The sequence below is a fragment of the Ammospiza nelsoni genome, chromosome 15, assembly GCF_027579445.1.
Source record: "Ammospiza nelsoni isolate bAmmNel1 chromosome 15, bAmmNel1.pri, whole genome shotgun sequence".
In the NCBI taxonomy this organism is placed as follows: Eukaryota; Metazoa; Chordata; class Aves; order Passeriformes; family Passerellidae; genus Ammospiza; species Ammospiza nelsoni.
This window is the reverse complement of record NC_080647.1, coordinates 11,886,754-11,911,380: the sequence shown is the minus strand read 5'-3', so window position 1 is coordinate 11,911,380 and position 24,627 is coordinate 11,886,754. Positions and strand designations below refer to the sequence as shown.

At 43.3% G+C, this 24,627-nt stretch overlaps 1 protein-coding gene across 4 annotated transcripts in view; it reads right to left on the bottom strand.

Moving 5' to 3' along the window:
* The window catches only part of PAK3 (p21 (RAC1) activated kinase 3), a 127,179-nt gene that overhangs the window by 30,241 nt on the left and 72,311 nt on the right, over positions 1 to 24,627 (bottom strand). For all 4 annotated transcript variants that reach the window (XM_059482655.1, XM_059482657.1, XM_059482656.1 and 1 more), the window contains exons 2-3: positions 6,784 to 6,980; positions 1,515 to 1,615 (exon numbers count right to left, since the gene is read on the bottom strand). In XM_059482655.1, the coding sequence (XP_059338638.1) occupies positions 1,515 to 1,615; positions 6,784 to 6,958 (276 nt within the window). In that variant the 5' untranslated portion in view covers positions 6,959 to 6,980. The remainder of the gene's footprint in view (positions 1 to 1,514; positions 1,616 to 6,783; positions 6,981 to 24,627) is intronic.

The window sequence follows — 24,627 nt, the reverse complement described above, 5'->3', positions numbered from 1 at the left end:
GAAGGAAAAAGTCTCAAACACAGGATAGAAATAAAGGTAGAAGGCTGAAAGGAAGAACAGATATAGAATAAGAACAGCTGAATGTCCAGTGGGAAGAAAAAGGAAAGTGGGAAGGTGAAGACAGACAAGAAGTGATGTAAACACAAAAAGGGGAGAAACAAAAGCATAAAGTAACATAATATGATATGAGGATAAGGAGAATGGCATTGAAGATTAATCTGAACAATAAAGTGGCGCCAGGGAAAGAAAGAAAGGAAAAAAAAGGAAAAATCAGGATAGACAGCAGGGAAAACACAATTTTAAAAGCTTTATGCAAAGCTTCTGATCAAAAATGACCACATCTAGGCTTCTTAAACATGCATTTAGTCAAGCCCTAGGGTTTGGCACAGAATAAAATTTGAAGATTTTATGACATCTATTTGAAAAATCCTAATTAACTAGTCCACTTATTTTAAATGTAGCTGTATTTCCTAATTACTAAGGATAATTCAATTTCACTACTCCTTTGAAGACATGCTGTAATTAAATGTGTCTTTTTTTCTTCTACTGTTATTCCTATTGTTGCAATTGCTACTGTAGGACACAGAAAGTTTCCAGCTTTCTGAAATGTCTTTGCGAAACAAAAGTAGCAATCAAAGTAGAAAATTAAGAATAAATCACATTTAAGGCTCAAATTCTGAAAATTAGCCATCCTTTGTCCAGGCAAATGATTTGTCCCATCCTACTTGGTGTATGCAGCCAGTCAGCACTAGCAGAGTCCACAATGGTGATTACTCAGTCTGACCACTCAGCTCATGGGGCACTGCTGGTGGCAGCAGAGTTGCTAATGCTCCCTCTCACCTCCACAGCTTAACAAAAGGTAAGCTCACTGCCATCTCAGCTTCAAGGAACAATGGTTTCAGTACCCTACTAGTAATCAGAGAGAAAATGCTCTGAAGCCCCCTGCACACTTCAAAGAGCTTCTATCAGATTAGTTTTTCCCAACATTTTGTGATATTCAAGAAGTAAAAGCTGACAGCTATTTTATTAATACATAAAGGCTAGAAACACTGATCACCTAGTGTATAAACATATTTTGAAGGATACTAAATTAAAATGAATGGACTTCCACAGTGCTGCAGCTTTCTGAGCGTTTCCAAGGGTTACCTGCAGAGAGCTGGACTTTGCACTTGAGGCTGGTTGTCTACTATGCATCTAGGGGTTGCTTTTGATATTTTCCCAAAGACACTGAATAACCAACCCTTGTAGCAGCTTGGGGGACTGGTAAAAGCATACACCTACATTCTTCCTAATTTTCATTTCCCACAGACACTCTGCTGACAATTCTTGGAGGAAAAAAAAAAAAAAAGGCAGCCTGAATCACAAGTTAAACACTCAAAATCCTAAGCCCAACAAATTAAAGTCTCTTTCTTCACAGCCTGGCTGCTGTGATCTGATGTTTCTGGCAATAGGAGGTTATTTTACCATCAAGAAACTAGAAGTTCTGGTAAGCATGAAATAGAGCAGTTACTCACTGTGAATTCTCCAGTGACAGCATCAAATCCCACATGAATGGTGTGTTCAAAGTCTGAGGGAAGAGAGATCTCAGGACGTTCCTTCTCTTTCTTCTTGTTGGCTGGAGGCAAAAATGTTAACAAGCACTTATTTTCTGAACAGCTTTTAATTTAAAACTTTTAACAATCAGGTGTGCTCAAAATAGTGCTTTAAAAGTGGAAAACAAATCAATTAACATCCATCCAACTTGAGAAACAGACCTAGGTTAACACAATGCCTGTCAACCCCTGTTAGGGAAGGTTTACAAGGAGCTACTTTATTTTGTTTTTATTTCAGCCAATGTGACTGCTGCCAAAGCAAGCTATTCATGAAGTAGTCTTAGGCTATCTCTAAACCAGTATGATTTCTATTTTCAGTTCTTTTTTTCACTGAGTTTTCATCTCTAGAAACGAACTCCTATTTGACTTGGCGAGTTCCTGCAGAAGTAAATCACAGAGTACACACCATGTGTGTCTGCTCTCCAACGTGTGTGTATGTGTGTCTGCTCTCCAACGTGGTTTGAGTCCATTTCAAAATCAGTCAAATCAGAGGAGAGGCTTTTTTAGATAATCAATTTTTTTCCTACAGGTTCTATGAAAACCGGCAGCTCATGTGGTGACTCCTCTTCCAACTAAAAGGCTGAAACAGCAGCTCTGTTTCAGCAAAGACAGAATCTGCCCAGCAACAGAATCCCATAAATGTCTTTGGAAAAGCTTTGAGCTCTCAATTAACTAAGACATATGATCATAAAATGCAGGCTTTATTAGTAATCCAGATTTTTTTTCTTTTTAAATCACCACCAGTATTCCCAGAGTGTGAAGTATCTTACTTAAGCAGGCAGACTCAAAAGTCAGTCAACCTGCATTTGCTTCTCATCTCCCTCCTTCTTTACAACCTTTTGAAAGTAACATTCCCTGTGGTCATCCATCTCCTGCACTTCTGACTACTGACAAATGTCACTTCAGCCCAGTTTTACTGACCCTGATAAAGAATGATGGAATAAATGCTGAGGGAAGCTGTCTTCACTTTCCTGCAGTGTTTTAATATCATGTTTGCCAGCTCCATAGTTCATCTAGGGGTCTCATCCAAGGCTGGACTCATTATGTACCATCAGTCTCCCCAGTTTAAGTTTGTCTTTGCTCAGGCTGTAGCTCCACAAAGCCTCTATTTGCATACTTCCTATTCCACCTTACAGCCTCCTTTGAGATAAAGATGCTCTGCTCTTTGTCCTTACAGTCTATTTGGAATGCTTCTAATCCTTTCTCTGCGTTGCTGCATTAATCCTCATTAAATAACTGTCACCTTTTGTCTGTGCTGCACACCATTACACATTGTTCACCAATGAAATATTTTCATTTAGCTTTCAGTAAAGATGGCAGCAATATATAAAATACAAATGCAAAGGCTTTCCCCTTCTTCTATCATTAAGATAATGTTGTTTAATTTTCAGGACAGATGTTGCCAGTTAGAAGATGTCATCTGTGTGTAGATAACAAAACTGGCTTCTTCTCCCTCATCATTTGCAAGCTCTTGCAGCAAAAATTACACTTAAGGACTATCAAATTCAGTTCAAAGCAGCAGTCAAATCTAGGAGTGAAATAAGGGATTATACAAAAATGCTCCACCAAAAGCAGCATTTTTCCATTCCAGGATTCTTCTGCTGGAGGACAAGTGATCCAGCTCATTCCCCAAGATCTGGCTCATTTGCTTCATGGACCTGTGATGTAATACCTGTGGTCCAAATGCTGATACACTATAAATGAATCACAGAATTAAATATCTCTTTACTACACCCTCACCTCTTCCCAGTGTAAAAACATTAATGTTTCTGTCTGGGCTCTGCAAATCATATCATTCCTATTTCACACAAGCTGGCAAATGATATGAAAAGACATGACTTTTTTGAAGCACCTGACTCACTGGATGCAAGAGGTTTGTACTGAACATTCCTATTTGATTTTCTTGTAAATGCCCTCCACAATACACTCCTGCTGCACAAAGTTAGCCATGAGGTATGGCCTCCACACCACCTCAGCACCTATGACAGGTTAAAATAGAACACAGAAAAATTGGTCTGTTTTCCACAGATTGCATCAACATCATCACCAATATGTTAAAAGAGCAGTTGTCTGGGAGAAATATGTGACTCACCTAAGTAGCAGCTTTTCTCAGAGAGAGAGGAAGGGTTTGACCTCATGCTTATGCCTTCCTGTTTGCTCACCTCCTCTTCAACTCACTTTGCTCTTTCCTCCATTCCCTCTCACACTTGTCCTCCCATCCTCCTTCCCAGCCTGCTCCTCCTGTAGCCTTGTCCTCTTTTCTTGCTCCATTGATCTTTACTCGGCTGAGTTTTCCTCCTTCCCTCTTTTCTGGTTTTTCTGTACAGGAGGTGCCAGACCCCGGTCCCCTCTGCAGCCAAGTCTAAAGCAGCTTCAATGGAAGTGGCATCATCCACCCAGGAACTCAGCATGGATGGACATCTCAAAGGGGCATCTGAGCTGTGCAGCTCAGCCTCCTCCTGACTTCTTTAGGCTGAATGCTCTACAGTGCTCTCATGGAGCCCCAGTGTGCACACAGAGTGAATTTATTTCACAGCATCACAGGGGGTTTAATGAAAGAACAAGCCTGTATCAAACAAGTGGAAGTACCAAGTCCTTTCTGCTGAGGTAACACCTCTGCTGAATGATGCACTACTGCTGTACTCCACTGTGGCTCCCACCATCATGATGATCTCTGAGGCAGGAAGGCAAATTTCACAGCTCCAGCAGAACAAGTTCAGCTCCTTATTCCACACAAATTGCCTGCATGACACTAGAAAGTTATTTCAGTTGTCTGCCTTGGCTTCCTGTCCTCAGGAATTGGGGTACCTTAGGTCAGAGATGGGAGTGAGAGGAGCTACACAAGGAATATGAGGAGGTCATGTGTTAGGGGAAGGGGCAGGACACCACTGCCTAAATGGTTTATTTCAACTGCAGATCCACAGAAGGTCTCCACAGTGCCATCAGCGCCTTGCCAAAACAAGGTTTTAAACACAAGTGCTCAAACTCTAACTGAAAATGCTGCACTCCAGCAGGGGAGGGACTGCAGAAGATTCCTGGTGCCAGGCACAGCAGTCCTGACACACACCACAGCCTTGGAGAGAACACACTGTACCATATCCATTCTCACATCCCTCTTGTCTGGGAGCAAATGAAAGACAACAAAGCTCCTGCAGGTTCAGGCAGAAATACCCTGCCATGGTGTTTTCTTCACATTCTAGTGACTTGCACCAGTGATGAACTATGGATTTAACATAGTGATGCTGCAAAGCACTGCACTAGATGAGAGCAGACATATAAATCACCAGTTTTATAAGCAGAAGTCTCAAAAATGTGTCACAGAGTCTATGAAGCACACACAGGCCAGCTGATACCCTGACCCACAAACCAGCTCTGCAGTGAAAACTACCTCAAGGGACTTGGCCAGTCAAGCTAAACTTCCTCCATTTATTATTTCACCCCACAAAATTAAGCTATAAATCTTATCTTTTCCTCATAGTCACATTCAAAATTATGACACTTGTATGTTCCCTAAGATTGCTCTGACTGGTAGTTAATTACATTTTTAATGTCACTGATCATTTCAAGGAGGGGTTGTTTCTGGGTCTTCCCTTCTCTGCATGCATTTTCCACAGCATCTCCTCATTAAGAAATGCTGCCTTGGAAAGGGATAATGCCATCCTGCTAGCACTTAAGGGAAGAAGTGATCCAAGTCTTTCCAGGAATTAAGCAAGCTGGGAGACACCTTCATTTTGGCCTTTAAAAAGAATCAATTGAAAATTAATTTTGTTCCCAGAAGGGGACATTTGGGGGAACAATCTGCAGAGTGAACCGGCTGGGTCTGCCTAAGAAATCCAGTTACAGTTCTCACATCAGAAAAGTCATCAGGATTGCCCATGGCTGAGGGGAGGAATGGAACTGCCACTGTGCCTTCTACTGCCTGTGAGGAGTTTTGAATGCCAATCTCCAGCTGCTCCACACAACCCCATGAAGCCTCATGAATGGGGCAGCACAGGTAAGCTGGAGCTCCAAGGGAATGACCACAGTTCCATAGCTCTGAGCTCTCCTTGGAGGGACACTGAAGACAGAATCACTCCTGAAATCCAGCTGGACTCATGCTGCTGACCACAACCTCTGAGCCCAGCATTCCAGCCAGTTCTCAGGCTCCCTCACTGTACACTTACCTATACTGCACCTGACCAGTCTGTCTGTGAGGACACTGTGAGAAGCTCTGCTGAACACCTTACTAAAGCAGAGGTAACAAAGACTGCTCTCCCTTCACCACCAAGCCTGTCACTTCAAGGTAAAAGGCTGTCAGTATAGTTCAGCATGAATTCCTCTCCACAAATCCATGCTGACTATTCCTGACCATATTCTTATCCCTCATTTGCATGGAAATAGTTTCCAGGAGGATTTTCTCTACCACTTTCCCAGGGACCAAGGTGAGGCTGGCTGGCTTCATTTCCCCAGATCAACATTTTGATATCCCATCATCAGGAATATCCCCCAGCAACCCCAACCCTCCAAAGACAATCAAGAGTGGCCTTGCAGTGACATCAGCCTTGCAGGTGCAGCCCATCAGTTCCCATGGGACTAGAAATAAAGAAGATCCCTTCCCTTAAACCTGCAAATAAGCTAATTCAAAACACACCTTTCCACAAATGCATTTCAAAGAATGCAATGGAAATGCTGTTTGCTGCATCTTTAAAAGACTCTCTTGCTGCATCCACACCTACAGGTTATAAACCAAGCCATTCTGTATCCACTTTCACTGCAAAAGGAACAAGCAAGAAGAGCTTTGTTCCTGTTCTTGGAATATAAGTGCATTAAAAAATCCCAAAGTGTCAGGCATATTGCCCTGTCACTTCTGTGAATGTATTTTCACAAGGACACATCCTCATCTCTGTATTTACTGCTAATGCAAAGCAAAATCCAAAGGAAAGGATTCCCCAGTATAACGATAAAGTTATTTTTAAAAGGCAAGTTGCACAATGTGTGCACATTTTAGTGTCTTTTCATAGACAAGAAAGTAACTGACTGAACACCTCCTCCTCTTTTGAAATGTGTTTCTAGAGTAATTGGAACGGAAGGCTTTGCTACCACGGCCTGCAACCGAAACAGAAAGACAACAGTGGCAGAAAATAAACACAAAAACCAATGACCAGCAGAAAGCCCAGAGAGGGAGCCCCCATCTGCAGTGGTGATACTTTACTTTTGTCCCCTCCTCCTGGGAAGATGGAGCGCAGCCTGGCTTTCTTGTTCTTCTCCTCGGGGGCCATGGGGAGCGGTTTGGAGCTGTGGTTTAACGCTGAAGAATCGCGATTGTTGCTGTTCATTCTCAACGGTGGAGCTGGAGGTTTCTCTTCAATATCCAGACTATCTGACATCTTCAGCAGCCCTCACAGCCTCCTGCAAAGCACAACACAAAACATGCTGTCAAGGGAGGATGCCAAGGCTGGTGGCTTGGGCAGGTAAAGCTTTCTAGTGGCATGAGAAAATCTCTCTGTTAGAAGGCTGCTCGAATAAGGTTGCTGCTGGTTGCTGTAAATAAACTGAGTGGCTAATTCCTAAAAAATCAAAGTATTACCATTAAAATACAGATTTTTCTTTATCTCTGTTATACATTTTTGCAGTTTTTACGTACAACTATTTCCCTGTAGTTGTTTGCAATCCAAATTTTCCTCTAAAAAAGACTTCCAAAGTAAAAGTTAAATGACTTACTGAAACTACCTGGCATCGTAGTTGATAATTTTTTATTATGTAAGAAACAAGGTCCTCGTTGAGGGGATATGGGTAGCCAACAACACTTCATAAAATTAACTGTTTTAAGACCCAAAAATAGAGTATAATTTCAGACAGTTCAGAACTGATGTGGGCAATACTTTTTAAACATTATGATTCTATAGGCACCTTGTCTTCCATCCCCTAAAATCAATGTAGCTCCTTTTACAGAAGGCACATGCACATCACTGTGAATGTGTTCTGGATCTCTTGTCATGCTGAGGAGGTAACACAAGCTATTGCCCTCATCAGCTACTCTCTTAAATTTAAAGGGAAGCAACTTATTTTTCAGCTATGGAAGATGGAGGGTTTTTTCCACAACTATCAACCAAACATGGTGACTGTCACAGAGAGAGGTCCTGAAGCTCCAGCTGCTCTTCCTTTGGTCAGGAGGTAAAGCTGTCATAGTTGAGAGTTTTTGGGGCTCCAGTGTTGGTCTTGGGTTGTTTTTTTGTTTTTATTAGAATGGAGATTAACATTTTCAACAACCACATTTATTTTGATATAACTGTAATTTTTCCAGATTTATGTGTGGTACATTAATAGGAAATAATGAAATTCACATCGCCTTAACTGATGTTAGCTTACAAGTAAAAGCTAAATGATCAACTGGAACATTTAGAGATGTTCACTTCAGACTGTTTTTCATGACATGGGCATTTTAGCCTTTGTTACCATTTTTAAATTACCACATATAAAATAATGACTTTTTAAAATTACTTGACTTACATTTTTAATTTCATCCAAATTAAATCCCAAAAAGTCCGGTTTGAGATTCAAAGTACCAGTCCATTGAAAAGAACAAATGAAATATACCATCACACCTCTAGTCTGCATCTGTTCCCAAATATCTACATCTCCATGGGATCCCACGGACCCATCCCAAGGTCACACAGCTCAAAACTCTAGGAACAGCTGGGTCCCAGTCCTCTCCCCAGTACAGACAGCATGGAGCAGTGATCCTGAAGACCTTGATTCACAAACACACACCTGAAGCTGCTACTAACCCCAGCTGCTCACCTCCATCAGGGGAGCAGTTTGAATGAGCACCTTCCCAGCTGCCTTCAACTGGTTTGTGTTAAATTAGTGACCTGACCTTCTGCAGCATATTACAGAAATTTCAAACAATAGTTCTGCTGGTAGATCAATGGGTGTTCACCATCCAAAGAGGATGTCTATCATAGGCTCACCCTGTGCCAGACCTCCCCTTACCATGGGCTGCTCACCTCCACCCGTAACTGCAGCTAACACTGAACCACAGGCAGCCACTGACCAGGTGCTGCTCTCTGGAGCTTTGCCTTCAGGCCTAAAAGCTTGGGAAACATCACACACTTGTAACTAATGGAGTAATGTACTGGAGGCAGCTGTCAGAGAGAAATGTGTCTGCCATTTGAACCACACCATCTGGGAAAGAAAAGCGATCCTTCAAAAAAAACATGGTCCCCAGCATGTGTCTGGTTCCCAAGAGAAGGCCCTGCTCACACAGTCCCACTGTTCAGGTAAAGATGTGCTCTGGTGATGGAGGAACACAGCTCACCCTCCTTCAGAAGCACATACACAGGCAGTAAAGTGCTATGTATCACCCAGAAACAGCTGTAACTGTGCCCAGAACAGAGCCTGTGCCAGTGTAGTTTTCAAGTACAGACTAGCCTACTTACCTAGAGAACTAAATGCTTTTGTAGATTGAGGTCAAACAGTTAATATTACTAATCTTTGTGATTTCCATCCTGAAATGCAGAAGGTTTTCTAGTAAGGAATGTGTGTGGGGGCGGGGGGGGGGGGGGGGGAAGCCAGTAATGAAAACCACTGCATGGTACAGGGAGATCCACACGTGCTGTTTGTTATCCTGCTGAAGGGAAGGTCCAGGATGCCCAGCTTTCTGTGCAGAGTTCCTGGCTTATGAAGCCCAGCAGAGACATCTGGACACAGCTCCCTGTATCTCCAACAATTCTCAAAGGCCAGGAGCTTATGCAAGCAATGCTTTTATTTTCTCTTTAAGCCACCTACAAATAGTTTTCGAGTGCCAAATATATCTTCCCTCCCAGGATGATCAGTGTGAGGGTGACCACAGGAGCACCAAAGGCATATTTTCAGCTTGTTATCAAAAGCAAGGTAGTGCTGAGAAGTCCATTATAGGCCACAGTTTCGGTTGTCCCTCAGAATGGGACAACTGTACCTGTCACTGCATCTATTTGTAAACAATGCCAGTCTGCTGAAATAAGTCCTCCCATGAGATTTCATCCCACAAAGAATACTATTAACAGTTTCTGGCCCAATTTGCCTATGATGTAATTATTTCCAAGATTTTGAAAGGAACACTATATTTTGTTCAGAGCTGTTTCAGGCTCAGTTTCAAGAACTGTACAAAGCTCTTTTATTCACTTCTAAACCAGGGGAAAAAAAAAGCAGGGGAAGATAGACTGGAAGGTTTAACGGCTGATACTGACTTTCTAAAGCTGGTCTAAATCAAGACTAAAGCAAACCACAAAGCAATACTCACCAAAATACTTAAGATTTATGGTTTTCCTGATCAGAGGAATCTATCTGCTCTTCCATTAATTCTAATTTTGAGATTTCTCATGTACCACTGCATCATTACAAAAGAACACTCACTATCATGTAAGACTTCATATTTTAAGTGTTTTGTACTGATTTACTCCAACCCAAACTTAGAGAAAACCTGTAATGAATGGAGGAGCAATAAGATCTATTCAGCTGGGAAAACTCTCAGATTTACATTGCAGAGAAATGCCAACTACAGATAGCTCAAGTTATACTCTATTCTGGGGCCAGGTTTTCCTGTCATTTTAACAAGTCCTTGGTCCTGCTAGTCTACTTCTGACTAACTCCATCAAAACACACTTTCTGTCTATTGCAAATTACTATGGCGTATCCATTTATTCAGTCCATCAAATTCTGGTGTTACTTCTCTTTTTTTCTTCAGGCCTTTTTTTAATTGCTTGGGAGTTTTGGGGTGTGGAGTTTTTTTGGTGGGGTTGTGCTGGTTTGTAAGCTGAAACAACCCAGCCACCAGAGCACTTGACCATACCCACCAGGGCCATGAGAGCCACACAGGCTGTCAGCAGGGACAGCTTCTGGAGAGCACAGCTGGTGCTCACACCAAGAGAATGGAGTGCACAATCGACAGATTTTCCTCATGTCAGTCCTCAAGGACCCCATTAGTGCAACCAAGGCAGTGCTGGTAACCCTTTTCAAAGGAATTTGTAAGATAGTCACACACGTGCAACAAAGAGGACAGGTGACCAACAACTACCTACTTCCAGAGAAAAATCCTGTCACTGCCCATCAGCTTTAAGGAAGCATTTAAAGAGACAGAGTGTTGTACCAAATACAACAGTGCATTTGAGTGTGTTAGCTAGAGTTTCCCAGCCAAATGGCAAAAGCTAAAATTAAGTTCTCAGCCAGGTCAGTTGCTTCTGCATAACTATTACAGGGTTATAGAAGATGACCAAACATCCATTTCCTTCTTCCTCACCTCTTCTAATCACCAGTTTTGTTAAGTGAGAAGACAAACATTGACTTTAAATATATGGCATTCAGCTTCTCTATGACTCAATTCCCCCTTTGCAAAAGCCTGTCTCATAATACTTCTGCATCTAGTCCTTGACAAGCTAGGGAGAAGAGGAAGTAAGACATCTGAAGCACTCAAATGTCTTCAACACATAATATACACACAAAAGATTTGTTCAATTGAGTTCAAGTTCAGAGCAGAATCTCATGCTGGGCCTTGATCTCAGTAAGCTCCTCACCCCTGTGTATCTGGGGAACACTGTGGATAGATCTTGAACAGCTTTCTTATGTTAGCCCTGCTATTTCAAAGTCTGCATCCTTCAAACAGGACTGGTTCCAATTAAAACTCACAAATAGTATCCTGTTTGCAGAGACACTGGTGCTCCTTTCCAAAGCCTCAGAGATACTACTGCAGCTTGTGATGCAGCAAAACTGTCTCCAAGATCACTTGACTGGAAGGAACCATGCCAATTTTCAGGCAGCAGCTTTGCAAATGTAACCTGAAGATCCAAGGCTCACTTTTTGTTTATAAATATACTTCCTGCAAAAAGATATTTATTACTTAGTTGTATGGGCCAAATTTTGCTCCCAGTGACACTTATCCATTTCCAAAAATCAATGGTGATGTAACTGAGAAGGATTCTCTCTAGATATTGAGTACTGAGACACTCTGTTCAGGTATTAACAGAGTATTTCCCAGCCCAGTTCAGGCCTGTATCTGCTCTCCTACATCTGCATGTTTACTTGCAGTTTTCTTACAGCTCCTTTAAAGAGCAGACAGTGAGTTGGACAGAACAGAGTCAGTCATGATTTCATTATTTTTGTGGAAGATGTTTACTGTCTTCTCTGTAAAATTCAGATAAGTTAAAACACAATACTGAAGCCTTTTTGATAAAAAATGGCCATGTTCAGCATCAGCTGAAGCAGAGACAATCCTGTCTGGGTACTCAGGGTCTGTAACCCCCCCAGGGCAGTTTGTGCTCAGCTGCTCCCACCCCTGGGTGCCTGCAGACCGTGCAGGTGTGTGGGGCTGGCTCTGCAGGCAGGGCACACACAGCCAGGGTGCCCTCTGAAGTGAACACATCTTTTGTAGGACCTCCCCCACGTGCAGGTGGTGCAAAACAACCACTGCATCCCTTCTTTACACAACCCTGAAGAAAAGGCTGCATTCACACAAGCTACAGAAGGAATTATAATCCTAGAAACAACAAGAACGCTTCCCTTTCATACAACTGTCTCAAAGCACAATACAAACATTTGCCAATTAAACTTCCCCATTCCCCTCACAGTCAGGTAAACATGCTCTGAGCTGAACAAATTATTCAAACTGAGTAATTTCTTTGATGAATGTACTCTCTGTTCCTGTTTGCAAACACCCTGTAAGCAGCTTATGATTCCCTCCAATATATTCATTTATTCAGATGTTATCCTCTGTACTTGCTACAAGCAACTTTTGGCCTCTGAACTAGCCGTTCATAAGAAGCTCTCTGTGTGGAGGGCACATTTTGAATTCAGGTTGTATCCCAGTAAAACTACCTTGGTCCCAAGTACTTGAAATGGAAACATCCATTCTGAGATGGAATAAACAAACTTCTGTTAGGAATTGCAGCATTAGGAGTTTTACATAGTGACTTACTAATATTGGTTTAAAATTCCCTCTTGACAGTGTACTTGTAGCAATAATGAATAAAGAATGTCAATGAATACAGAAAGTATATTCATGCAGTAGCTGTGAATTTAATGCTTTTAACTAAACATTTCTTCAAATTTAAATTATAATATCCTTTGTCTGGACCTTGGATCACCCAGTTTAATTGCTAAGAGCTGGGAATTAAACAGTGAAGCTTGTCACAACTGATGGAAATAACCTGAAAATATACTTTCCCCCTTGCTCAATTAGCATTCGACAGCATTCTCAGTTCATGGCCTTCAAGGATCCATCTCCCCTCTTCAAACACAGAACCTACCTGACTACATTTCTTTCCACAGCTCTTCAACTCTTTCTCTGCATACTGCCAATGCAACCACAGGCAACACTTTACAAAATACATCTGGCTTTCATCTCTGGTCCCCCTCAGCACACCCACTTTAAGTGTCTCTTCCCCTGCTGAAGCTGCTGCTCTGCAGACTCCCAGCACCCCGGACCTGCTCCCACTTCTCACACAGCTTCACTCTTCCAAGTGCAACCAGTATTGGGCTTGCCCAGCTTTTCTCACTTTCCCCTTCTGTGGCTGTTCAGGCCATGGCCCCAGAAAAGCAAAACAGAATTACTTTTGCAGAGTAAAGGCAGCAATGTTCAAAGTTAGGTGTGTATTTAAGGGCTATGCTTAACCAGTGCCTAATGTGAGATAACATGAACAAGGGTGCTGAGGCTTCAGCATAGCTGCAGGACACTATGAAAGGAAAACTGGAGAGAGTTCCTCTCCACCCTGCTGGAGAACATTCCTAGCCCAAAATATTTTCTTTGTGGGTGTTTTTTGATCACATCAAAACAAAAGCAATCCATTCAAATTGTGCTCCTGCTGGAATCCTGGCCACTTACTGAACTGATTGAGCTCTGGGATGGTTACATGACCTGGGAGGGGAAGAAGTGTGTTACAGAGGGTGAGCAACAGGGAAACAGCTTTCCCCATTAGAGCTTGTCCAGGCATTGAGTAATGGCACATCACCATAGCACAGCAAGGACAGGAAGTGCATTCCTACAGGTTACAGAAGTGAGCACCTCGCAGCATTGTAAACTGGTGATTATTTTGATAGAAAAAGTGACTTTACTTCATATGACAAAGGCTATGGACATACCCTGATGATGCAGAAAAGCCAGGTGGATCACAAGGATGATCTGCCACCCAGAGGGAGCAAGGGGAGAGCTTCCACTCTCCTGAATGCCTTGGGAAGAGCCACCAACACCTCCACCCGTCATAGCCAAACCCAGACAGCTACATGGGTATTTTTGTCATGTGTTTTTGAATCATGGTTTGAAACAAAAAGGTTGTGGTCTAAGTTACTGAATCTGGAGACATGCCAAGACTGACAGAGCAATGGGCACTCCACAAGGAACTAAAGGAGAAAGCAGTGAAGGATACCACAGACCAGTTTTTTTCTAATGTAGTAGGGAACATTTCTCTGGGATAGATAAGAAACTATGAAAAAGTACCTAGAAAAGGTATTTATATGCAAGAAAAAAAAAAAAAAAACAAAAGCACTCCCTGTTTTGCTTTTTATTTACACAGCTGAAGGGCTCCACAAAGCTGGAAAAAATGTCTCAAAATCGACTGTGCCTCTTAAATATCCCACATTCCACAGGACTGCATCCTTTGCCCTTGTCTACACATGAAAGAGACTGTGTGAAATGAAATGTGGATTTAAACCATTGCAGATAGACTGAAATAATTCTCCATATGGACATCATTATTCCTAGTTCAGAGCTTAGGCCTCAGGTTCACTTTTGCTCTCCAAGACTCAAATGTAAACAAAGAAAAGCTACTTAACAGAGACACCAACATCACAACTACCTCAATAAAAATCTCATTAACTTAATTCAGATTAAAAACAACCAAGACAAACAGTCTGAGTTCTGATTTGAATCAGCAACTCAGAGCTAATCTTGAAGCACTGTCCAAGATCAGATATGAGATGCCAGCCCTTACTGTAAGCTACAGACAATTCAAACGGACCAGTCTGATTCCAACCCACCTGATGGGCATCAATCCCTCACCACAGGAAGGCTCTGTAATAAATTGCTGGATCTTTGGCAGGTTCAAGCTGAACACTTGTGGCTCACTTAGCTGATCAGTCAAAGCCCCAAAGTGGTCCAGGAAACCCAAATTTGGGCCTGCTCCTGGAAGCAGTTGAGAGTGCATCAGCACCTTGAATTATTCACCTGCCAGGGTTAGAACAATACTCATATTAATATGGTGGGAAGCAGACTCTCATTACATTCAAAGATCCCAACTGTTGCAACTCAGCACAAAAGTTTTACCCCCTCTCTCATCTTCTCTGATAAAGGCATGCTGAAGGTGAATCCACATTAGCCTAGCAAGGAGCAGGCAACCCCACCTATATGTGAGAAATGCCCAGAAAAAATCATGCTGTGATATTGCAATAATTTGTTTTTACACATCCTTTGTGTCCCTTTCTGCAGAAGATACAAAGCTCCATTACATTGATGCATCTGGAACCACATAAGGGCCATGTCATCACTTCATGCTGTCAGGAATATTCTGCTTTCTTCTGTCAACACAGCTTCAGGATGTGCAGGTTGAACTGTTAGTTCTCCTGCTGGCCTTTGACAGCTTGTGAGTCTCTCTACCACGTTCTCCTAGCTCCTCTCTGCTCTTCCCCACCTCCTCTGCCTCCCTGGTGTGGATCCATTTGGGTGCAGGGCTTGTCTCCAAGTTCCATGCACAGGACCACGCAGTGGGCTCTGTCTACACTCTCAGCAGAGCAACACTCACCCACCAACCTCACAGAATCATCTTAAAATGGACCCAGAGCATCCCAAGACAGACACCTCATGTTTTATTCACACAGCCTGTCCTGCTACAGCACAGGAAAGGCTCATAGCACTACAAACCACCAGCACAGGAGCTTGAATTTGGCCACTCTCAAGCAGAGTTTTGATCCACAGCTACATCCATGCTAAAACACAGCAGTCAGGGCAAAGCAATCAGAGCTTGGCAGATGTAAGCTTGCTCCCATCACTAGTCTCTCTCTTATCTTATAAAGGGTATCAAAGGAAGCTTCTTTTTGCTTGGACTTCCATAATCAAAATTAGATATATAAAAAAGTATTTTAGTTCATATTTTTGGGCAGCCTAAACTCCTACTGAACTCCAGCTGGTGCACTAAGGCTGCTTTTAATAAACCACTAGTCATCTTGCCTATTATGTTCTTCATTTTGTTTACATTAACAAAAAAAAAAAAAAACAACAACAACAAAAAAAAAAACCCCAAGAAAAAACCCCAAAAGTTTGGAAGAAGAAGGAAGGGTAAAAAAAATAAAGGACCAGTTTCCCTGGTTTCTCTGCAGGTGTTGCTGCTTTCTCTGCTTTTCCACAGTTTATTCTGTGCTTGACACACTTGCAGAAGGTGTGCCATGATAAACACAACCCTCTGAACCCCAGCCTAGCACCACTCCAGCCACACTCACAGTGCTCAGCAGGGACAGAGCCACAGCCCTTTTCCCTGCAATGGCCCCCACAGGCGGGGCAGGAGCTGCTTTTGCCTCAGGAGGTGTGCAGCTCTCCGGGAAGGAACAAGAGAGAAGGAGCCTGTCCTGACTACACCTACCTGCTGATGAACCACTGGCCCATGCCTCAGCAGACACATGCAGGCCAAGCCAACAATTACACAGAACTCTGGAAGAGACAAGGAAGCAGCAATTGAATGCAATAATTGAAACTTATAGACAGTTGCCATTTCTAGCACCTTCTAGTTACCTTTTAGCTCATTTTGCCTTTGCAAACATTAACTGAGAAACTTGCTGTAGTAAAGAACACTAAACCCATGCACCAGAGGATGAATCTGACATGTAAAAGACTGAACTCAAGGCCACCCCAGAACTGCTATGCAGAGTTGGGAGACAAATCAAACTGCAAGAAGCAAAAATAACGAACAGGGAATCCTCTGGATATAGCTACTGGGGCTGGATGACAACCACTAATAAGGAGAGCTACAGGATGGACTTGAAACCTCCAAATCCCACAAGCAGAGACAGAGACCAACACCACACAAGAAGATTTGCTGTACCAAACATCTCAAGGCATTATGGTATGTTTGGAAGGACACAGCTCCTGCCTCCAAGGAAGGAAAAGGCAAAGCCCAGGCTGCCACATGCCTTTCATGTGGGAGGTGAATATGGTCCAGATCTTGCATCAACTCTTTAGGGCACTAGGACAGGAAGGCATCATATCCCAATTTACTTCCTCAGGGACAATGTTTTGCCTTTTATTCTTTGCCAGGCCTTTTATTTACAGCTGACTAACTTCATATATCTAATATTCACCTGCTACGTTAGTGATCTTATTGTGCATAATGGCCTATCTACCTTGGGGGTATCATGGATCTGGAGCAGGCAGAGGGGAAATGGAGCAGTCACTGCATGCACTCACTCGTTTCTAGTTGCCAGCAAGACCTTGCCTCAGAGCAGCAGGATAGGAAGATTAGGAGAACAAATATAAAAATGCTATTCTTAAATAGGTCAGGGAAGAAGTGACACCTATATGCAGAAAGCAAAACAAGATTCACACACAAAATCTCTTGTTTTCTCAGCTATCACAATGGTATGGCATTTTTAAACTGCTTAAACAGGGATTCAGCATTTAACGCTTCATTGCTCAAAAAAATCATCTTCTGCTTCAGAGTAGTGGAGCAGTGGAGATTCCTTCCTGCCTCACTTCACATCACAACAAGGAAACAGTTCACTGTCCTCTCATGACCCAAATGAAAAAATAAAGGTGTCTGGGGATCTAGCCACAGTTCCCCTGCACTTGTCCATAGCCTCCTGCAGAGAGTCTGCAACCACCAAGGCAAGGACTTGGAGTGGGACAAAAAGCCCCCAGAGGTGGTGACATCCAGGACACCTCAGCCTCAGTCCCTGTATGGGAGAATCCAGTAGGGACTACTCTGGTTTTGGAAACCACACATGCTACAAATCCCAGTTAGAGCAACCAGCAGGAATTCACACTTCTGGGATTCACTCCTGTATCCTGCAAATTTCTGCCAGGACAAACCACTGACCTTCTCTGTACACCCACAGAGGCCTTGTCTACAGAACGTGGGAGCACTTTTCCAAGTCACTGGTGCAAAAGAACCCAAAGTTTTTTAAATAAGCAGACAAGAGCCAAGACATTTCCATTCCCAACACATCAGGATACTCTCAAGATCTCTGTCCAAGATGTGTAGAGCCATCTGCAACAGCTCCTGTAAAAGGGAACTGCCTCCATTGCTCAGGAAGTGCTTCTAAAGCAGTCTTAGATCCTACTGCAAATCTGTAGAGAAGTACCAACTCCCAGAGCAGCAGCTGACACTAATGCAATCTTGTATCAGGTCAAAGGTGGCCAAAATAAGAAACCATCAAAATGCACAGAAACAAGTAAACAATAAAAGAGCAAGGGAAGAGGAAAGAGAACAACAATAGGACCCAAAATAGATTCCTTGTGCCACACACATCAGATCTATGGCATAAAAGCTTTGCAAAGAAACTTGTTCTTAAAACAGTGCATCAACACTTACTCTGCTGCTGGCTGAAGTCTACTACTGTCTGACACCTCTACTTACTATTTACAACTTCAGGCTTTAAAGAAAACTGAAGTACATTAATTGAGGCTTTTATGAGGCACAGAATGACAGCTGCATTGTTACATGCTATAGAAGAAGAAAAGCAGGCTGAGAAATGGGGAGGACATCAGAGAAGCAGCACCCAAGGAGAGAAGTTGCCCAAGAAAACCTTAACAGCTCTTCTGCCTGTCTTTATTCCTCAGTTAATACAAACAAGGGAAAGGGTCTGGAGGTGCAGTGCTGTCCCAGGCACAGATCCCAAGAGGGACACACAGCCTGCTGAGCCTGTGTGAGGGCACTGACACAGCCAGAGAGCACCAATCCAGCCGCAGTGACACAGCACTGATGGCTCGTGACCTCCAGCCTGGCCAGCACACACAGGATGAGGTCTCCACGTTTGTTTCCTACAGAACCACAGCTGGAATCTCCAACAGGCCTGTGCCCCCAACATGTCCCACCCCATGACAAACTCCAGCTGATTTTTGGAACTGTAAAGAGCATTTCCATGAGCACACAGACAGCAGCAAATCTGCTTCTCCCCAGTAAAAACTGTCACCTCAAATGGGTACCTGGCTACAAGACGCCCACACCCACAGCGAGCAGCACAGGCACATTTCTTTCCAGACCCCACTCCAGAAGTAACGGTAGAAGCAATGGGAAGATGGGACACACTGCCAACGTCTGCCTCAGGACAGACCTGGAGCTGCTCTTCACCAGGGGAGAGGAGCAGCCTCTTGTTTTGTTTCCTTGCAGAACATATTGCTAGGCAGAACCATGTGCTGAGAGTAGAAGTGTGTTATACCTGCCACAGACTTCACAAATAACCTCAGACAAGTTACTCACTGTCTTTGTGTGTTCTTTATGGTTCTGTGAGGAACTTGGCTCTTTCCCTTGCTGTTAATATAGATAAGAGGTTGCTTCTATTTTGCCACATCTATCAGACTTTAAAGAACCTAATAAAGAGCCAGGTTAGTTTCAGAAATCATCAGCAATCATGCTGTCAGTCAGCACACAGTACATGTAATACAGTGTCAACAAACTGGACAGCAAGTGAAGAAGAGAGAAAGAACAACAAAATACCTCCAATGAGCTGATAAAACAGGAAGTACTGGGGGGATACCAAACCTCTGGAAATGCTAGATTGCAAAGAATAAAAGGTTAACAGACATGAGAACAGAGCCTTTACACTGATCTGTCCTTGAGGAGGAAAAGACAAGAAAACTGGAGGTAAAAGAATTTTACTAAGTAGCAGAAAATGATGAAAAATGAGCAAGATGCTGTTGCAAGGGTCCATATCTAAAAAAAAACCCAACCCAGAACAGCTGATGTATTGTCTGATCTCAGCCAACATGAACCTGTCTAAAGGCACTATTGTTCAGGCAAAATCATAAAGCAAAGATTAAATGCTGTGGTTACAAAGCTGTGCATCAACATGTCTGTGTGTGACTGAAGGGATACCAGGGGTCCCCCCAGTGAAATGGGTGACAGCCCCAGACATGCACTGTGAGAATGTGACTAAAGGAACCCCGGGCACGAGGAGAGGCTGCCTGAAAAGCCAGGCTCTGTGGCCTGGAAAAAGCACAGTACAGAGATATGCAAAAAGAGCAAGGCTCATCTCAGAGCAATGGGGTTAACACACACAGGAACCAGAATGCCTCCACAATGCAGTTTCTCCAGAATGTGAATAACAAGAGTGAAGACAGTGAGGATGATCCTGTAAAAAGAAGGATCTCTGCAATAAAACCTCAGGAGACTCTCAATAGTCAGGTTCTGCACAAGAAGCTGTTAGCCCTTCTACAGCTACATTTGCTGCTCTGCCATTAAATCAAAGATGATTCTGATTCCAGATGGATTGTAGAGCCAGCTGCAGTGATAAGAGGCAATCTTAGGAGAAATGCCACTGAATGCTGAAGATGTAGAATAAAAAAATGTTCTGAGATCAGTGGGCAAATACAAGCTGCTAATAAAAAAGCCCCTCACATAATCAGAGGTATTATCACTTTAGCTTGACAGAAACTGACAGACAGAACCATCCACTGCTTGGTAGCAGGACTGTGCAAACATGAAATGATAAACACATTTGATAAAGAAATATTATCATTGTTGTAGAAACTTATGTCCCTGAAAGGCCTTAAAAAAAAGAGGTTTTGATTAAAAAACTGTAACAGAAAAGGAAGACCACAGAATACACTAAACCAATTAAAAGCCACACTAAATTACAGGCCACAAAGACCAACCACAATCTAAGAATCATCAGTGAGTGAATTTATTCTCAGTGAGGTTAATTCCTGGCCTGCATTTACCTCTGAGGCCTTTAAAGAAATTCATGGAGCCAAAGATGTGATGAGCACCTTGAGCTGCAGCAGCTCTGCAGACTCTGAAGCCAGGGAACATCTGAGGCCATCAGCACACACTGCAGAGCTCAGAGCCAAGCCCTTCATCCCAAGGGTTTCTCTGCAGCAGTGGGTGGGGTCAGGGCCAGACACGGGTCCCACCCCAGCCCAAGGGCTGCTCATGATCCCTCTGCTCTCTAAGCAGGACAAGGCTGGAGGCAGCCACAGCCAGGAGTGGGGACTCAGCACAGCCCCACGGCCTCTCCCTGAGCTGGACTGACACCAGCCCTGTCCCTCCAGCCACTCAGAGAGGTTGCTCTGCAGGAAGCTGTTCTGCTACTGCCTTGATTTTGTCAGCTCCTCCCTAATTTACAGCCTTGGGCAGGTGCTTGCTTTTCCCTGCCCGGCCCTGAGGTACCAAAGTCCTGCACAGCAGCTCACAGCAACACCAAAATGCCTCAGCAGCAAACCTCAGAAGAGCAAGTATGGAAAGGCAGTGTCCCATTCCATTTACAGCTGATGCCTTACAGCTCACAAAGTGCATCTGCTCAGACAGAAAAGGAGCCAGGAGCTACACTCCCTGGAATGTGACATGTCCATGCACATCTTACTAGTCACCAGCACTGTCTGGGTCACAAGCCAGGAGAAAGGACCATGAAAACAACCCCATGAAGTGCTTCCAAGGAATAATTGACCCCATTCTTCAAAGAGCATCAGCCCTCAGCACTTCCTGGTGGTCACTAATGGCAGCAAAGACATGCAGAAAGGGCAACTTTATAGAATGAAGGGCCCATGTCCCAGTGGAAGAGAGTGCATTAACACACCAAATTATCACCTCATTAGAATGGGAGACTGCAAGTGATTTCAGAGTGCCACAGACAGTAATGCAATACCATGCCTTGATAGGCCAGGTGGCTGACTTTGCAAGACTACAGGTCATGATACACCAGCCAGCACCAACCTCAGAACTTCTATCAACAACATGCACCATTAGAGTGCCCCTGTACCCAGCAAAACAAGCTACAGCAAGGAGAAGTTACTCTTGCTCCCCAGTCTTTGTCAGGACTGCTTGACAGATTAGAGATCCACCCCAGCACAGAGATACACAGACCTGGGGTAGGAGAAAGCTACAGTGGAAAACCAGCCGAGGATCTACTACTGTGAATGTTCAGAGTTTTGTTTCCCCCTTGTGATAAATTTCAGAGGGAAACTTAAGAGCAGACTCTAGAAAAAGGCAATGACCACCCACCCTATTTGCTTAGTCTTTATACCTGAATGGAAGTATCCACTCAATTTTAAGAGATGAACAGTTTTTTGCAAAATTAGTGATTTCTGGCACCTCAAACAGCTTTTATTTGTCATCAGAAACAAAATAAACCAATAAAACCTTAACGTACTAGAAGAGAGAAAATATTTACTTTGCATTAAGTAAACTTTTCCCATGGTACAGGCACAACTGTAAACAGGAGGAAATGTTAAGAAGAGACATGGTAGAGGCTGTTTGCAACTACACACTTGAAAGCCAAAAGGGATAAGAAACTGGATCTCCTTCCTTCAGGAGTAAAGAAAAATTGTCACAAAGAACCACAAATTATTTACTAAAGTATGATACCACAGGGAAACAAAACAAAACCTGAAATAATCTACGTGCAGACACTTCTAGAGATTCAAGAGAAACCAGGTACCAGTCCAGGGAAGACAGCTCTCTCCTTTATTATCTTTAACTCAATTCTGCTTATCAGCATTGTCATTACAGCTAAAAGTGCAAAGACTTTAGCACATTTCAAGTCTTATTCAATTTCCACCAAAGTATCTGAATAGACTCCAGTAATAATGTATCAGATTTCTAGGGACCCTTCCAATCTGCGAGCTGAACACTCCTTTAAGAACTAAATGAATTCAGCTTCCTTGCCTTTGTGAGGAAAGCCCTGGCTGCCTGCCCTCTCTGTGACTCAGACACACTTGGCCCAGCCATGAGCAGGGCTGCATTCCCCCTGCTCCCACCCAAGGCAAGGGCATCTCTCAGGCTCTGCACGCTGCAAACCAGGCTGCCTGCCACAGGAGCCCAAGCCAAGCTGCCAGCTAATGAATGCACAAACCCTGGGAGGACAGAAAGTGTGAAGGCAAAGCCCATGGCTCACAAGGGGCAGCCCTGTATCATTTTCTGGGCATGCCAGGCACATGGAGTCCTGCTGTAGCAGTGAGCACACTTCTCCATCTCACCCTGGGACCTGCAAGTCTAATCTGGGCTGACACAGGATGGTGCACACAGAACGAGCCTCTGCTGGAAAATTTGGGCCATCACATCATGGTTTATTACTATTTCACTACCTTAAGAGTCTGCTCAGCCTGCAACAGCTCCTACATAAATTCAACATTTTACAGATATTGTTCTGGTACTACTTCCTGTGTTTCCATTGTCTAGAAAATATTTTTATAGAATGCTAACATTTTGGGCATCTGAAGAGTGATTTATTTCAGGTTTATGAAGCCCTTCACCAGCTACAATTAAGTAATTCCAGTAATCTCAAAGGACTTCTGGAGTAATCAGTGAATTCTTATTAGACAAATCACACACTTGTCTGTAGAGCAAGGGCCAGAATCCTGGGCTTTCCACCTCTGAAAGTCTCACCCTTTTAGCCTAAATGAGAAAAGGTACCAAGGGCAGACTGTACACACAGCCCTGGCCACACAGAGCTCACCCTCAGCAGCAGAAGCTGAATGAAGCTGACCTGAGCCAGCCAGAGCACAGGCACCAGTCTGCAAAGAGCTTACAAATTGGGAAATCAATGTACAGAGATCAAATTACCATTACAAATTGCCCTAATAAATCTATGGATGCAAAAATGATATAAATTAACAAACAAGCCATCACCTCCCCCTGATATACACGTCGAGAGCCCAAACTCCTCCTCTTGCAAGCCAGCATTCACCACCAGCAGTTGTAAGGTCCCCAGCTAAGAAATGCAGCTGAATGCCCTGGTTCTGCCCCCTGTACACACAGCACCTAAGACATCAAATTTATATTCTGAATAAAATTGTACAAAGCATCTCCTGTACTCCAGGGAACAGCAATCGCTGTCACTTGAAAACAACGACAGCAAAATCATCTTTTGCCCTAGTGTACTGCTGCACATGTTCACCTTCATATTCTGACATTTAAATACTTGCCTACAGGTCTAGGAGCAAGTGCAGCTGGTCACATTCCTTACTGAATACTCTCCTGCTATGTACATTGATCACACCCCCTCTGCATGTTTGCAGACCCTGACACCCAGTCCCCCAATCTTCAGCTACATCTCTTTGTGGCTGATTTCTTTCAAAAAATTAATTCTACTATTGACATCCTCATAATTTCTTAATGGGAGCTAAGGCCTTACAAATAGCCTTCAGTACTTAAATCAAATCGAAAATTCAGAAGGATTTTTCCCATCCTGCCTCCCTGTGCAGGAGCACAGGAGGAAATGCCAAGAATCAGATGTTCTCCTCTGCTCTGTAACTGACTTATCATGGAGACTCTGGCCAATTACATAATTACAATGTGCCTCCATTCCCTCATTTCTCAGTGGCTATAATTGTGCTGTAACAAATCCTTGGTAACCTGCAACTGATCCTGTGCTTCAGATTCTGCCTCCCTGAAGGCATCTGATAGGAACAGGCCATGCTCACGGGAAAGGCAAAGTCTCTGACAGAAACTGGTCATTAATTTTTCAGCAAGTTACATGTCAGTGGCTTGAAAGAGAATTTTTTTCATGGGAATATGCCACTGTTTGGGAAGGCTTCATCAGAAGGATGTGTCTCTGGAGAAAACAGAGAAGGAAGAGCATTTCTGTTCTCTTAAAGAACAGCTGAAAAAAGCCCAGAATTAGGGCTGGGAAGCCTGGGTTCAGTGCAGGCACCAGCACTGTAGGTGCAAGGCAGGAGATCCAGATTCCTCAGAACAATTCTTCCAGTCCTCTGTGAAATCTTAATAGCATTTCTTCTTTTCTCAAAAGGATCCTAGTTCCAGGGAGATATCAAAGACAAAACTATTTCCTACCTGGCCCCACAATGAGGAGAGCTCAGATTCCACTTAACTGTGAGAGATGCTGTGTACACACAGACATGTATCACAAGATGAGCTGTCAGGAGTCC